Here is a 14,822-nt window from a genome sequence, read left to right as displayed (position 1 = left end):
ATTACTTTTGAAATATCCATAAAAAATTATCTGAACAAAAAACCTTAAAATATTATAAAAGGAAAATAGTCAAAAGAAAAGTAGAAAATATTAAACAGCCTGTAAGTAGGCTAAGATCAATTGCATTCGCGTTTATTGTAAAAATGTTATTAAATGTATTATATAAATTCTACAATAAAAACATCTTACTTGACTGAGTGCAACTGAAATCAATTTATATATGAAAAAGACTATGCATCTAATTTTCTATGAAATATAAAAAAAGTTATAGTTTTAAGAAGAAATCCAGTGGGGAAATATGTAGCAGTGCAGACAATTTCAACCGTAGCTTTCTTTTTTGTTTGTTCTTGTTTTTTTTTTGTTTTGTTTTTTTACAATAGCTCTAAAAAATAAAAAGCACAGAAATAAAACTGAGAAAAAAATATTAAATGGACAGCATAAAAGTATATACATAATCATTCACCCGAGCTCACCTGATCAAAAGAATCGTCATTATTCAGTTTTCCTCTTCGCGCATGCGTGAGTGTCTGTGTTCCACTGGTGTCCAGACTAATGATGCTCTCACTGCAAGGTCTGACGTATTTCAGATCACTCTTTCTGGAGTCAGTGGTTCTGCAAACCTCATAATTGTACACGTGCTGTAAAGTTCCTGTGCCGCCTACGTCTGCGTAAAGAGGCGGATAATACGGAATAACTGGAAGATTCGCTCCAGATTTATAAAACATTCGCTCGCGCCTCCATCTGTAACATTTGACTGACAGTATGGCAATGATAGACACGATGAAGAGAAATGAAACCACAGCCAAGGCCAAGACTAGATAGAAAGTCAGGTTGTCGTTGTATTCCTTGTCGTGCGTAAAGTCAGTGAACTCCGAGAGCACTTCAGGGAAGCTGTCCGCCACCGCCACGTTAACATTGACTGTAGCTGATCGAGAGGGCTGCCCGTTGTCCTCCACTACAACAGTGAGTCTTTGTTTGACAGCATCTTTATCTGTCACTTGGCGTACAGTTCTTATTTCTCCATTCTGTAAGCCCACTTCAAACAGCGCCCTGTCTGTGGCTTTCTGCAGTTTATATGAGAGCCAGGCGTTCTGACCAGAGTCCACATCAACAGCCACCACTTTAGTCACCAGATAACCCACATCTGCCGATCGAGGCACTATTTCAGCCACCACAGAAACACCTGACTGGACCGGGTACAGAACCTGAGGCGCGTTGTCATTCTGGTCCTGAATGATTATTTTGACGCTCGCGTTGCTGCTGAGAGGAGGAGAGCCTCCGTCCTGCGCTTTTACGCGGAACTGGCAATCTTTGATCTGCTCGTAATCGAAAGATCGCACTGCATGTATGACTCCACTATCAGCACTAACGGACACTAACGAGGAGACGGGCACTCCGTTAACCGACGAGTCCTCCAGTATGTAAGACACACGGGCATTCTGGTGAAAATCTGCGTCTCTGGCTCTGACTGTGAATATGGAAAGACCCGGTGTGTTGTTTTCTTGAACAGAAGCCTCATATGAGCTCTTCTCAAAGACGGGCGCGTTATCATTAACATCTGATATCTGTAAGGAGAGAGTGACGCTGCTGGAGAGAGAGGGCACGCCCTCATCAGCGCACGTCACACTGATGTTATACTCAGACTCTCGCTCTCGGTCCAAATCATTATCAGTCACGATACTATAAAATCCATTAGAAGTCGTTTCGATTGTAAAAGGAATGTTTTCATTTACACTGCACTGAACCTGACCGTTACTGTCAGAATCCGGATCATTAACACTGATGATGGCAATCACAGTACTCTGTGGCGAGTCCTCCGGTATCGCATTCGATTTGGACATCACTGTGATGACAGGCGCATTATCATTTACATCAATCACGTCGACCATTATTTTACTAGAATCAGACAGCCCACCTTTATCTACAGCTTCTATATCAATTTGATAATGCTTAAATGTTTCAAAGTCAATTTTTCCGTCTAACGTCATCAATCCATTTTCATCGATATGAAAAATATCAGATACGCCGTCACTGTTTGCAATTAAATAACTGACTTCTCCATTTGTCCCTTTATCTGAGTCAGAAGCGCTAACAGTGATGAGTGCCGTGCCGCTCTGTGAATTTTCTGTAATAATCGCCCTATATATAGGCTTCGTAAAAACTGGAGCATTATCGTTTACATCAAGCACTGTAATATGAATCTGAACCGTGCCTGATTTAGGTGGTTCCCCACCATCTATTGCGGTTAATATCAGAGACATGTTTTCCTGTTTTTCTCTGTCTAAAGGCTTTTGAAGAATCATTTCAACCTTTTTACTGCCATCACTCTGACCATGAATTTTTAAATTGAAATGATCAGTAGGTTGCAGAAAATAACTCTGTAGGTCATTATCGCCGATGTCTGCATCTATCGCTTTCTCCAGCATGAATTTTGATCCTACCACTGCTGATTCGCTTATCTCAAATCTTCTCTCATCTCTTTTGAAAATGGGAGAATTGTCATTTATGTCGGTAATTTCAACAGTTACCCTAAACAGTTCCATAGGATTATCGAGTATAATCTGTAAATGAAGCGCGCAAGGCGTTGTCTGTCCGCATAGCGCCTCTCGGTCTATTCTCTCTTTGATAAGGAGGACTCCTCTTTCTTTATTCAGCTCGATGTATTCAGCGCTCTCTCCTGTATAAATACGCGCTTTACCCGATTTCAGTCTCTTTAAATCTAAACCCAAATCCTGCGCTATGTTCCCGACTAAAGAGCCTTTCGCCATTTCTTCAGGAATGGAGTAACTGACCTGCCCGAGAGCTGAACTGAGAGAGAGAGACCAAATAAACAGCAGTACTTGCCGGGCCATTGTTCTGTCCGACATTTTGCTCAAGACCAAATAAACGAGGTCACGTTGTATCCAAATCAGAGTCTTAAAGTGTTCAGGTCCAAAATAGAATAGGTCCAATACTAGTGGGGAATTTCTGAGACAACGTCTAAACATAAATCCATAGCCGACTGTTCATAGCCGCGACGGTGTCCTCAGTGTTATGCCCGTGTGCGCTATGCATTCGCCTCAGTCTCTTTCTTCTTAATACGTGCATTTAGAGAGGGCGGTATTGCTGGAATTATGCGCTCTCAGACGTTTCCCCCAGACAAACAGCGGCACATTGAGACCATTCTGAGTTACTGCAAAATGCATCTAAATTATTTTAAAAATGCATACACTCAATATATATATATGCAGCAAGAAATAGAAATCAAACACAAAATTAAAACCTGAATTTCTATCTGTGTAAAATAAAGAAAATAATCTAAATTAGCCAACTGATTGTATTGTAACGAAATCTGTCCAGCAATCCCCGAAGTATTTGTTTGGTAATAGGTAGGCTATACCGTTTGATTAAATACAGGGCTATTTAATCTCATTCTCAAACACAAACAAAACGAAATTCAACAATACAGTACAAATAATACAGTAACAGACGTCAACATATCATTTATAAATAGTCTTTGATATGTCACTGCACATCTGCTTTGAGACAAGAGCTTGAATGCAGACAAAATACATCGATTCAGCACCTTGGATAGCGAAACGAAAGCGACATAGTCATTCAGAACGCTGATAGCTCCTCCACTACTCGGTGGATTCTGGAAGCTGTTGACTAATAATAATAATATAATAATAAAACATAAAAAAAGTTAATTTCGTCATAAATATGGGTATACATTTTCAGAAAAAGAAGTCTCCACAGTGTTTACTGTCAAGGCACTTTCTCTGATTTTTCTAAACGAAAAAAGGACATTACAATAAAAAAAAGAAAGAAAGACAAAAATTTAACAACCACTACACAGAAAAAGTAAACCTCACCTTTTCAGAATCCTCAATGTTTAGTCTCTCCCTTTGCGCATGCGTGAGTGTCTGTGTTCCACTGGTGTCCAGACTAATGATGCTCTCACTGCAAGGTCTGACGTATTTCAGATCACTCTTTCTGGAGTCAGTGGTTCTGCAAACCTCATAATTGTACACGTGCTGTAAAGTTCCTGTGCCACCTACGTCTGCGTAAAGAGGCGGATAATACGGAATAACTGGAAGATTCGCTCCAGATTTATAAAACATCCGCTCGCGTCTCCATCTGTAGCATTTGACTGACAGTATGGCAATGATAGACACGATAAAGAGAAATGAAACCACAGCCAAGGCCAAGACTAGATAGAAAGTCAGGTTGTCGTTGTATTCCTTGTCGTGCGTAAAGTCAGTGAACTCCGAGAGCACTTCAGGGAAGCTGTCCGCCACCGCCACGTTAACATTGACTGTAGCTGATCGAGAGGGCTGCCCGTTGTCCTCCACTACAACAGTGAGTCTTTGTTTGACAGCATCTTTATCTGTCACTTGGCGTACAGTTCTTATTTCTCCATTCTGTAAGCCCACTTCAAACAGCGCCCTGTCTGTGGCTTTCTGCAGTTTATATGAGAGCCAGGCGTTCTGACCAGAGTCCACATCAACAGCCACCACTTTAGTCACCAGATAACCCACATCTGCCGAACGAGGCACTATTTCAGCCACCACAGAAACACCTGACTGGACCGGGTACAGAACCTGAGGCGCGTTGTCATTCTGGTCCTGAATGATTATTTTGACGCTCGCGTTGCTGCTGAGAGGAGGAGAGCCTCCGTCCTGCGCTTTTACGCGGAACTGGAAATCTTTGATCTGCTCATAATCGAAAGATCGCACTGCATGTATGACTCCACTATCAGCACTAACGGACACTAACGAGGAGACGGGCACTCCGTTAACCGTCGAGTCCTCCAGTATGTAAGACACACGGGCATTCTGGTTAAAATCTGCGTCTCGGGCTCTGACTGTGAATATGGAAAGACCCGGTGTGTTGTTTTCTAGAACAGAAGCCTCATATGAGCTCTTCTCAAAGACGGGCGCGTTATCATTAACATCTGATATCTGTAAGGAGAGAGTGACGCTGCTGGAGAGAGAGGGCACGCCCTCATCAGCGCACGTCACACTGATGTTATACTCAGACTCTCGCTCTCGGTCCAAATCGCCTTCAGTAACGAGGCTGTAAAAACCATCTGATGAAGAATGGATGATAAAAGGAATGTTTTCATTTAATTCACATTTTACGATACCATTTTCATTTGTATCAGCGTCTTGAATGTTCATCATCGCTAGAACTGTCCCTGGAGGGGCATTTTCAGAAATGTCATTTGATTTGGATATTATACTGATTACTGGCTTGTTGTCGTTCGTATCTGTGACGTCAATAATTACTTTACAAGAATCGGTATGTCCTCCTTGATCACTGGCTTGAATTGCTATTTGATAGTGTTTGTTTTTTTCGTAGTCAACATTACCAATTAACTTGAGAATGCCGTCATACTGGCCTATGTCAAATAGATTTGCGGACGCAGAGGAGGATAAAGAATATGTGACGACGCCATTAGAACCCTGGTCTGCGTCGGACGCGCTGACTGTGGTCAACACGGTGCCCTTTGCTGAATTCTCGGCTATACTGGCTTTGTAAACTGACTGACTGCAAACAGGCGCATTATCATTCGCATCTAAAACTGTGATGTGTATTAGCATTGTGCCTGACATTTGGACCCCGCCGCCATCGACTGCTGTTAACAATAAAGAAATACGGTCTTGGTTTTCACGATCTAGTGGTTTCTGTAATACCATTTCGACCGTTTTACTGCCATCTGGTAAACTTTGAGTTTTCACAATAAAATTGTCACTTGGTTTCAGTGTGTATCTTTGAAGGCCATTCACACCCACATCGGTGTCAACTGCAGTCTCCAAATCAAATTTGGCTCCAGCCAAAGCCATTTCGCTTATTTCAAATTTCATCTCATTAAGGCTAAACATAGGGGCGTTATCATTAATGTCTTGTATCTCAACTGTTACTCTGTATAGTTGCATCGGGTTTTCCAAAATAATCTGAAAATGCAGCGCGCAAGGCGTTGTCTGTCCACATAGCGCCTCTCGGTCTATTCTCTCTTTGATAAGGAGGACTCCTCTTTCTTTATTCAGCTCGATGTATTCAGCGCTGTCTCCTGTATAGATACGCGCTTTACCCGATTTCAGTCTCTTTAAATCTAAACCCAAATCCTGCGCTATGTTCCCGACTAAAGAGCCTTTCGTCATTTCTTCAGGAATGGAGTAACTGACCTGCCCGAGAGCTGAACTGAGGGAGAGAAACCAAATAAACAGCAGTACTTGCCGCGCCATTGTTCTGTCCGACATTTTGCAGAAGATCACGGGATGAAGATTAAGACAGAAAGCAAATAAATCAGTCCAAAATGCTGGAGGAGATCATGTATACATCCAAAGTGAAAAGAACAAGAAAAGTCTATAAATCCAGGAAAGGGATTTTAATTACAGTATCTCCGTGATTCGCCTTCTCTCTCCTCTTCAGACTGCGCTCTCAGCTTCTGTCTCTCTCTCTAATAATATGGAGATGATGGGGGTGGAACTGCAGCAGATCTGCTCTATAAACTGACAGATTGACCAACAGCGGCACTATGAGTCCAGTCTGATGAACTACAGAAACAACCAAATGGATGCGGTTTTTAATAGTAAGGCTTATGAGACATTCCCATTATATTATATAAATATAGATATCCATATATATAAAACAAATAATAAAATAAAACAGCCGTTTCGGATGTCAGTCAAAATATATTTATCTAGCAATGAGAAATGACTGCATGTGCATGATTTAGAGGGGAGGGGGGAGGGGGGGGGGGGATGTAAAGGCAACAAAAAATGAACAGAGCTAGATAATGCATTTGCATTAATGTGCATGCTTGAAATGTAAAATTAATCAACGTGAAATATTGTTACATTCGTGACAGATTTTAGCTGCATTGTTTCTGTTGTTCTTGTTGTCTCCTTTTTCCTCCTTTAGGATTGGTCCTGGAGGTAACGATAGGCTGTTGGTGATTGGACCAAAGAAGAGATCCAGACTATACATTTCCCAGAATTCCTCTGGAGGGAGCTCTCTCTGCCTATTTGATTGCTCTTTATTGTTGTCCTGCAGACTGTGATTTCTGTGATCTCTCTCTTGTGGTGTTTAACAGAGTGCTGTTAGTTACTTTTGCTACAGTTTGATCTTTTGATAACATCAGTGCCCCATTGATCCTATCTGTATCACTTCTTCATTATTTGAGAAGCCGTAGGGGGTGAGTGCCTTATTTATTTTGGAGGCCAAAAGGCCACCACTTTTTCTCCTGTTTATTGGTTAGATAAGGAGGTAGGGTATGTCATTGTATGTTCTGTTTCTTTTATTTTGATTCATCGGGAAGTTAGTTTTTCTTGTGGGGAAGTTAGTTTCTGTTTGTTTATTGTTTTAGGCATTAGCTCACCCCTAAAGGTTTTGCTTCCAAACTTTTTGGCTGTTGTTTCTCATTTGTTTGTTTTGTTTAAGAAATTGATTTGTTAAAACCATGAATATTATTATGAAAACAGTCCAGAAAACAAGAAAATATAAATAAAAATGGTTAAATACGAAGTATTTGTTTCTCATTTATGTTACACCCTGACCTAGACCAGGGACCGTAACAATATGTTAATATGAACATTATCCTTTTTAATACTCAATATAATGAGAGACTGGAAGGATTTAAAAGTTCTACAAGAGATGATCTAAGGTACGGAGGTAAGGAGAAAAAATGAGTACAGGCAGAAGAAAGCAAGACCACATTTCAGCACCATGGCCAGTTCCGATGACTGAAGTTGCCCTTTAGCTGATGTCTTCACAAGCACATTAAAGATCCTCAAACATGTCTATAGTAAAAAGAAAAACATATCAAAACAACTGTGGCTCTCAAAACTGTAAAATGTGTTGCTGATAACACCACTTAACATTATAACAGAGAGATCGTTTAAGGTGCTTTTGATGATCTTAAAGAGGCACTATAACGAGATTCTATAGATTGTTTAACAACCGATAAAAAGGTTGCTTTATAATCCCTTAACTATTATACATATCACACACTACAGTATAGCAACAACAATAACAAGAATAATAGAAAAATCAAATATAAAATCACTCTGAACACTTGATAGATCATAAGTTGTAAAAGGATTAAAGAAGATAGATCATAAGTTGTAAAAGGATTAAAGAAGATGATTGAAACATAATTGCTTTCGACATGTGTAACTAAAAGAGGCTAAAGTAGGCATACCTGATCTCAGTCAATTTGAAAATGAAACAATTAATAGCATGGAAATACTTATATTCAATCGTTATTCTGTCCGAAACGGCACATATGCCACCATGACAACAACAACCTAAATGTGAGAGCGACAACTTGCTTATAATTGCATGTAAAACTAAAAATATTTTCGGTATGTGCTGAAATTAATTTATAAATAAACAATTAATGTGCCCTTCTGTTCAAAATAGAACAGGTAGATCAGAACACACACACACACACACACACACACACACACACACACACACACACACACACACACACACACACACACACACACACACACACACACACACACACACACACACACACACACACACACACACACACACACTATCTTTCCCCCAGAATACAAAACGTGCATCGTTTAGAGAACCTCGGTAAGCAGTTATATCAGCTTTGTTCGATGTCAAAAATAAAATGGAAAGAACAGTTGTTAACTTCTACCCAAATTAACTGTAAATAAAGACTCTCACCTGATCATCACAATCATCAAAGTTCAGTCTCCCCCTTTGCGCATGCGTGAGAGTCTGTGTTCCACTGGTGTCCAGACTAATGATGCTCTCACTGCAAGGTCTGACGTATTTCAGATCACTCTTTCTGGAGTCAGTGGTTCTGCAAACCTCATAATTGTACACGTGCTGTAAAGTTCCTGTGCCGCCTACGTCTGCGTAAAGAGGCGGATAATACGGAATAACTGGAAGATTCGCTCCAGATTTATAAAACATTCGCTCGCGTCTCCATCTGTAGCATTTGACTGACAGTATGGCAATGATAGACACGATAAAGAGAAATGAAACCACAGCCAAGGCCAAGACCAGATAGAAAGTCAGGTTGTCGTTGTATTCCTTGTCGTGCGTAAAGGCAGTGAACTCCGAGAGCACTTCAGGGAAGCTGTCTGCCACCGCCACGTTAACATTGACTGTAGCTGATCGAGAGGGCTGCCCGTTGTCCTCCACTACAACAGTGAGTCTTTGTTTGACAGCATCTTTATCTGTCACTTGGCGTACAGTTCTTATTTCTCCATTCTGTAAGCCCACTTCAAACAGCGCCCTGTCTGTGGCTTTCTGCAGTTTATATAAGAGCCAGGCGTTCTGACCAGAGTCCACATCAACAGCCACCACTTTAGTCACCAGATAACCCACATCTGCCGATCGAGGCACTATTTCAGCCACCACAGAAACACCTGACTGGACCGGGTACAGAACCTGAGGCGCGTTGTCATTCTGGTCCTGAATGATTATTTTGACGCTCGCGTTGCTGCTGAGAGGAGGAGAGCCTCCGTCCTGCGCTTTTACGCGGAACTGGAAATCTTTGATCTGCTCGTAATCGAAAGATCGCACTGCATGTATGACTCCACTATCAGCACTAACGGACACTAAGGAGGAGACGGGCACTCCGTTAACCGACGAGTCCTCCAGTATGTAAGACACACGGGCATTCTGGTGAAAATCTGCGTCTCTGGCTCTGACTGTGAATATGGAAAGACCCGGTGTGTTGTTTTCTTGAACAGAAGCCTCATATGAGCTCTTCTCAAAGACGGGCGCGTTATCATTAACATCTGATATCTGTAAGGAGAGAGTGACGCTGCTGGAGAGAGAGGGCACGCCCTCATCAGCGCACGTCACACTGATGTTATACTCGGTCTCTCGCTCTCGGTCTAAATCACTGTCTGTCACTAGACTGAAGAAATTATTCCCTGTTGATTTTAGCATAAAAGGAATGTCTTTATCAATTGTGCACGTAATCTTTCCATTTTCACTGGTGTCGAGGTCTTGGACAGTTAATATTGCCACAACAGTTCCATGTTTAGAATCTTCAGATACACTATTTGTTCTCGACATTATGTTTATTGCAGGTGTGTTATCATTAACGTCAGTCACGTCGATAATAACTTTACAAGAATCCGAATGTCCACCTTGGTCTTTTGCTTGGACATCAATTCGATAAACTTTGTTTTTTTCATAATCCACTTTACCAACTAATATCACGACTCCAGTGGTTTCGTCTACCTTAAACAAATCATATGCACCATCAGAAGAAATGGAAAATGTAATCATGCCATAAGAGCCCAGATCAGCATCAGAAGCACTGACTGTGGTTAAAACAGTGCCCGATGGTGCATTCTCTGCTATACTCGCTCTATATGCTGCTTGACTGCAAACGGGTTCATTGTCGTTGGCGTCAAGAACTGTAATTTGTATCTGCATTGTTCCTGTCAAATGCGGATCTCCACCATCCTTTGCTGTCAGTAAAAGTGTGATATGATCTTGCTTCTCTCTATCTAATGGCTTCTGTAATATCATTTCGACAGCTTTTACACCATCAGGTTGATTGTGCAGTTTTAAAGTAAAAAAATCGTTCGTACTAAGAGTGTAATCTTGAAGATTATTAAGGCCAACATCTAGATCATTCGCTCTCTCTAAGACAAACCGAGCCCCTGTTTTTGCCATTTCATTTATGTCAAACTTAATTTCGTTGTTTTTAAAGACTGGCGCATTATCGTTGATATCTGTAATCTCTACTGTGATCGAGTAAAATTCCATCGGGTTTTCCAGAATAATCTGTAAATGCAGCGCGCAAGGCGTTGTCTGTCCGCATAGCGCCTCTCGGTCTATTCTCTCTTTGATAAGGAGGACTCCTCTTTCTTTATTCAGCTCGATGTATTCAGCACTGTCTCCTGTATAAATACGCGCTTTACCCGATTTCAGTCTCTTTAAATCTAAACCCAAATCCTGCGCTATGTTCCCGACTAAAGAGCCTTTAGCCATTTCTTCAGGAATGGAGTAACTGACCTGCCCGAGAGCTGAACTGAGAGAGAGAAACCAAATAAACAGCAGTACTTGCCGCGCCATTGTTCTGTCCGACATTTTGCAGAAGATCACGGGATGAAGATTAAGACAGAAAGCAAATAAATCAGTCCAAAATGCTGGAGGAAATCATGTATATATCCAGAGTGAAAACAACTGATAAAAAGTGTGTAATCCAAGAGAATTGTATTAATACAGTATCTCCGTGATTCGCCTTCTCTCTCCTCTTCAGACTGCGCTCTCAGCTTCTGTCTCTCTCTCTAATAATATGGAGATGATGGGGGTGGAACTGCAGCAGATCTGCTCTATAAACTGACAGATTGACCAACAGCGGCACTATGAGTCCAGTCTGATGAACTACAGAAACATTTAAATTATTAAACTTTTAGGTGTCAGATATCTGAGAAAAGCAGTTTACTAAACAAAGTTCTAAAGTATAAGAAAGTACATATCAATACATGTCTGTGAAATACAAAGATTGTATGAGTTTGTGGAAATAAAGATTGAAGGGGAAAAATTGGACAAATATATTTTGTGTTTGCTCAAAGTTTTGCTGAGAAATATCAGTATAAGAACACTGATCAGACAGACATGGATAAATACCTAAACAATTATACACATAAGAAATATCCAATCAGAAAGGAAATATATCGTTAAACTTTTGAACAGGAGGAGAGACCAATAAGATGATGAAAAACTCGAAACATTATTAGCTGTAAAGAGATGTAGAAGAATATATGATGTAAATGACCGCGTCGCCGCGATTCAGGACCATGGCCAGGGCAGCAAATACAAACGCTGAATATAGTTTCTCATCTCTTGACAAAAACAAGTGAAAATCACGCAGGGAATTTTTTTTTAAATGGCAAAAAAAGAACTGTGAATGACACATGTAATAATGTTAACAATTGTAAACTGACATTTCATTGGCAACGTGCCAAATACTGCAGGACTTCAGCTGAAAATAAAATGTAAAACTAAACGAATAAAAAGGAATAAGAAAGCAAGTTCCACTTAACATAAAGAAACCATGTATAAGTTGAAAAAAATGTAGCACTAATTTCATTTCATGACCATACAGGTTTAACATACAACAAAACAAAATAGTTGAACAGACTATAATAAAAACGATGCCATTGGTGCCATTTTCTGCTAAAACATTCTAAGCATTTCTTAAAACTGTAGAGACACTTCATTTCATAAAACCAGTCAGCGACCGTGTCAACAGTTCAAACAAAAATGTTCAATGATAGGAAACAAAATAGCGCACAAATAAGTTTTTAAATAATTCTCACCTGATCACCACAATCATCAAAGGTCAGTTTCTCCCTTTGCGCATGCGTGAGTGTCTGTGTTCCACTGGTGTCCAGACTAATGATGCTCTCACTGCAAGGTCTGACGTATTTCAGATCACTCTTTCTGGAGTCAGTGGTTCTGCAAACCTCATAATTGTACACGTGCTGTAAAGTTCCTGTGCCGCCTACGTCTGCGTAAAGAGGCGGATAATACGGAATAACTGGAAGATTTGCTCCAGATTTATAAAACATCCGCTCGCGCCTCCATCTGTAGCATTTGACTGACAGTATGGCAATGATAGACACGATAAAGAGAAATGAAACCACAGCCAAGGCCAATACCAAATAGAAAGTCAGGTTGTCGTTGTATTCCTTGTCGTGCGTAAAGTCAGTGAACTCCGAGAGCACTTCAGGGAAGCTGTCCGCCACCGCCACGTTAACATTGACTGTAGCTGATCGAGAGGGCTGCCCGTTGTCCTCCACTACAACAGTGAGTCTTTGTTTGACAGCATCTTTATCTGTCACTTGGCGTACAGTTCTTATTTCTCCATTCTGTAAGCCCACTTCAAACAGCGCCCTGTCTGTGGCTTTCTGCAGTTTATATGAGAGCCAGGCGTTCTGACCAGAGTCTACATCAACAGCCACCACTTTAGTCACCAGATAACCCACATCTGCCGATCGAGGCACTATTTCAGCCACCACAGAAACACCTGACTGGACCGGGTACAGAACTTGAGGCGCGTTGTCATTCTGGTCCTGAATGATTATTTTGACGCTCGCGTTGCTGCTGAGAGGAGGAGAGCCTCCGTCCTGCGCTTTTACGCGGAACTGGAAATCTTTGATCTGCTCGTAATCGAAAGATCGCACTGCATGTATGACTCCACTATCAGCACTAACGGACACTAACGAGGAGACGGGCACTCCGTTAACCGACGAGTCCTCCAGTATGTAAGACACACGGGCATTCTGGTGAAAATCTGCGTCTCTGGCTCTGACTGTGAATATGGAAAGACTCGGTGTGTTGTTTTCTTGAACAGAAGCCTCATATGAGCTCTTCTCAAAGACGGGCGCGTTATCATTGACATCTGATATCTGTAAGGAGAGAGTGACGCTGCTGGAGAGAGAGGGCACGCCCTCATCAGCGCACGTCACACTGATGTTATACTCAGACTCTCGCTCTCGGTCTAAATCACTGTCTGTCACTAGACTGAAGAAATTACTATTAGTGGATTTCAGAGAAAATGGAATATTTTCATTAACAGAACACTGAACTTTCCCGTTTCCTTCCGAATCAAGATCCTGAACATTTATCATTGTAACCACGGTCTCAGACGCGGAATTTTCAGCAATCACGTTTGTTTTGGACATTATATTAATCACTGGCTTATTATCATTGATATCAATGACATCAACCACGATTTTACATGAATCAGTCAGACCTCCGTGATCACTTGCCTGAACGCGTATCTCATAGCGTCGAGTTGTTTCATAATCAACTAGACCTATCAATCTTACTTTACCATCAGTGTCGTTTATTTCAAATTTACTACGGACATCATTAGTGTTTGTTATTGTATAGATTATTTCACTGTTTACCCCTTGGTCTTGGTCTGACGCACTAACTGTCGCTACAATTGTTCCTTTTGGTGAATTTTCAGTTACAGTGGCTTTATAAACGGATTGTGTGAAAACAGGAGAGTTATCGTTCGCATCTAAAACAATAATATTTATTTGTATATTACCAGACATTTGTGGATCTCCCCCGTCAATGGCTGTTAACGTTAAAGACATATGCTCCTGCTTTTCGCGGTCTAGAGGCTTTTGTAAAGTCATTTCGATATGATGGTCTCCTCCTGGCTGAATCTTGAATTTCAGTGCAAAATTATCTGTTGGTTTTAACGAGTAGGTCTGAAGACCATTAATTCCAACGTCAAAATCCCTAGCAGGTTCTATCGTGAATTTTGCGCCAATGGACGCAGATTCACTCATTCTAAAACTCATCTCAGTTTTTTCAAAAAATGGTGCATTGTCATTTATATCAAGCACCTCAACATTAACACTGTAAAACTGCATCGGATTTTCCAGAATAATCTGTAAATGCAGCGCGCAAGGCGTTGTCTGTCCGCATAGCGCCTCTCGGTCTATTCTCTCTTTGATAAGGAGGACTCCTCTTTCTTTATTCAGCTCGATGTATTCAGCGCTGTCTCCTGTATAAATACGCGCTTTACCCGATTTCAGTCTCTTTAAATCTAAACCCAAATCCTGCGCTATGTTCCCGACTAAAGAGCCTTTCGCCATTTCTTCAGGAATGGAGTAACTGACCTGCCCGAGAGCTGAACTGAGAGAGAGAAACCAAATAAACAGCAGTACTTGCCGCGCCATTGTTCTGTCCGACATTTTGCAGAAGATCACGGGATGAAGATTAAGACAGAAAGCAAATAAATCAGTCCAAAATGCTGGAGGAAATCATGCATATATCCAGAGTGAAAACAACTAATA

At 41.1% G+C, this 14,822-nt stretch overlaps 2 protein-coding genes across 12 annotated transcripts in view; both read right to left on the bottom strand.

Moving 5' to 3' along the window:
* The window catches only part of LOC130072826 (protocadherin gamma-A12-like), a 163,813-nt gene that overhangs the window by 59,528 nt on the left and 89,463 nt on the right, over positions 1 to 14,822 (bottom strand). The window contains exon 1 of one of the 11 annotated variants that reach the window (XM_056238122.1): positions 12,324 to 14,803. The exons of 8 other annotated variants lie outside the window; for them this stretch is intronic. In XM_056238122.1, the coding sequence (XP_056094097.1) occupies positions 12,324 to 14,720 (2,397 nt within the window). In that variant the 5' untranslated portion in view covers positions 14,721 to 14,803. Of the gene's footprint in view, positions 1 to 3,854; positions 6,488 to 8,694; positions 11,153 to 12,323; positions 14,804 to 14,822 lie in introns of those variants that run through there. 2 more of the 11 variants (XM_056238124.1, XM_056238125.1) reach the window with 2 other exon arrangements.
* On the bottom strand, positions 456 to 3,152 carry LOC130072858 (protocadherin beta-16-like). Its single transcript, XM_056238162.1, has one exon. It carries the CDS (start codon positions 2,985 to 2,987, stop codon positions 456 to 458), a length of 2,532 nt encoding a protein of 843 aa, XP_056094137.1. The 5' UTR covers positions 2,988 to 3,152.

The sequence above is a fragment of the Rhinichthys klamathensis genome, unplaced genomic scaffold (assembly GCF_029890125.1).
Source record: "Rhinichthys klamathensis goyatoka isolate OS25496 unplaced genomic scaffold, OSU_Roscu_1.1 h1tg000509l_1, whole genome shotgun sequence".
In the NCBI taxonomy this organism is placed as follows: Eukaryota; Metazoa; Chordata; class Actinopteri; order Cypriniformes; family Leuciscidae; genus Rhinichthys; species Rhinichthys klamathensis.
The sequence above is the reverse complement of the archived record's forward strand: the minus strand, read 5'-3'. Positions and strand labels throughout refer to the sequence as shown.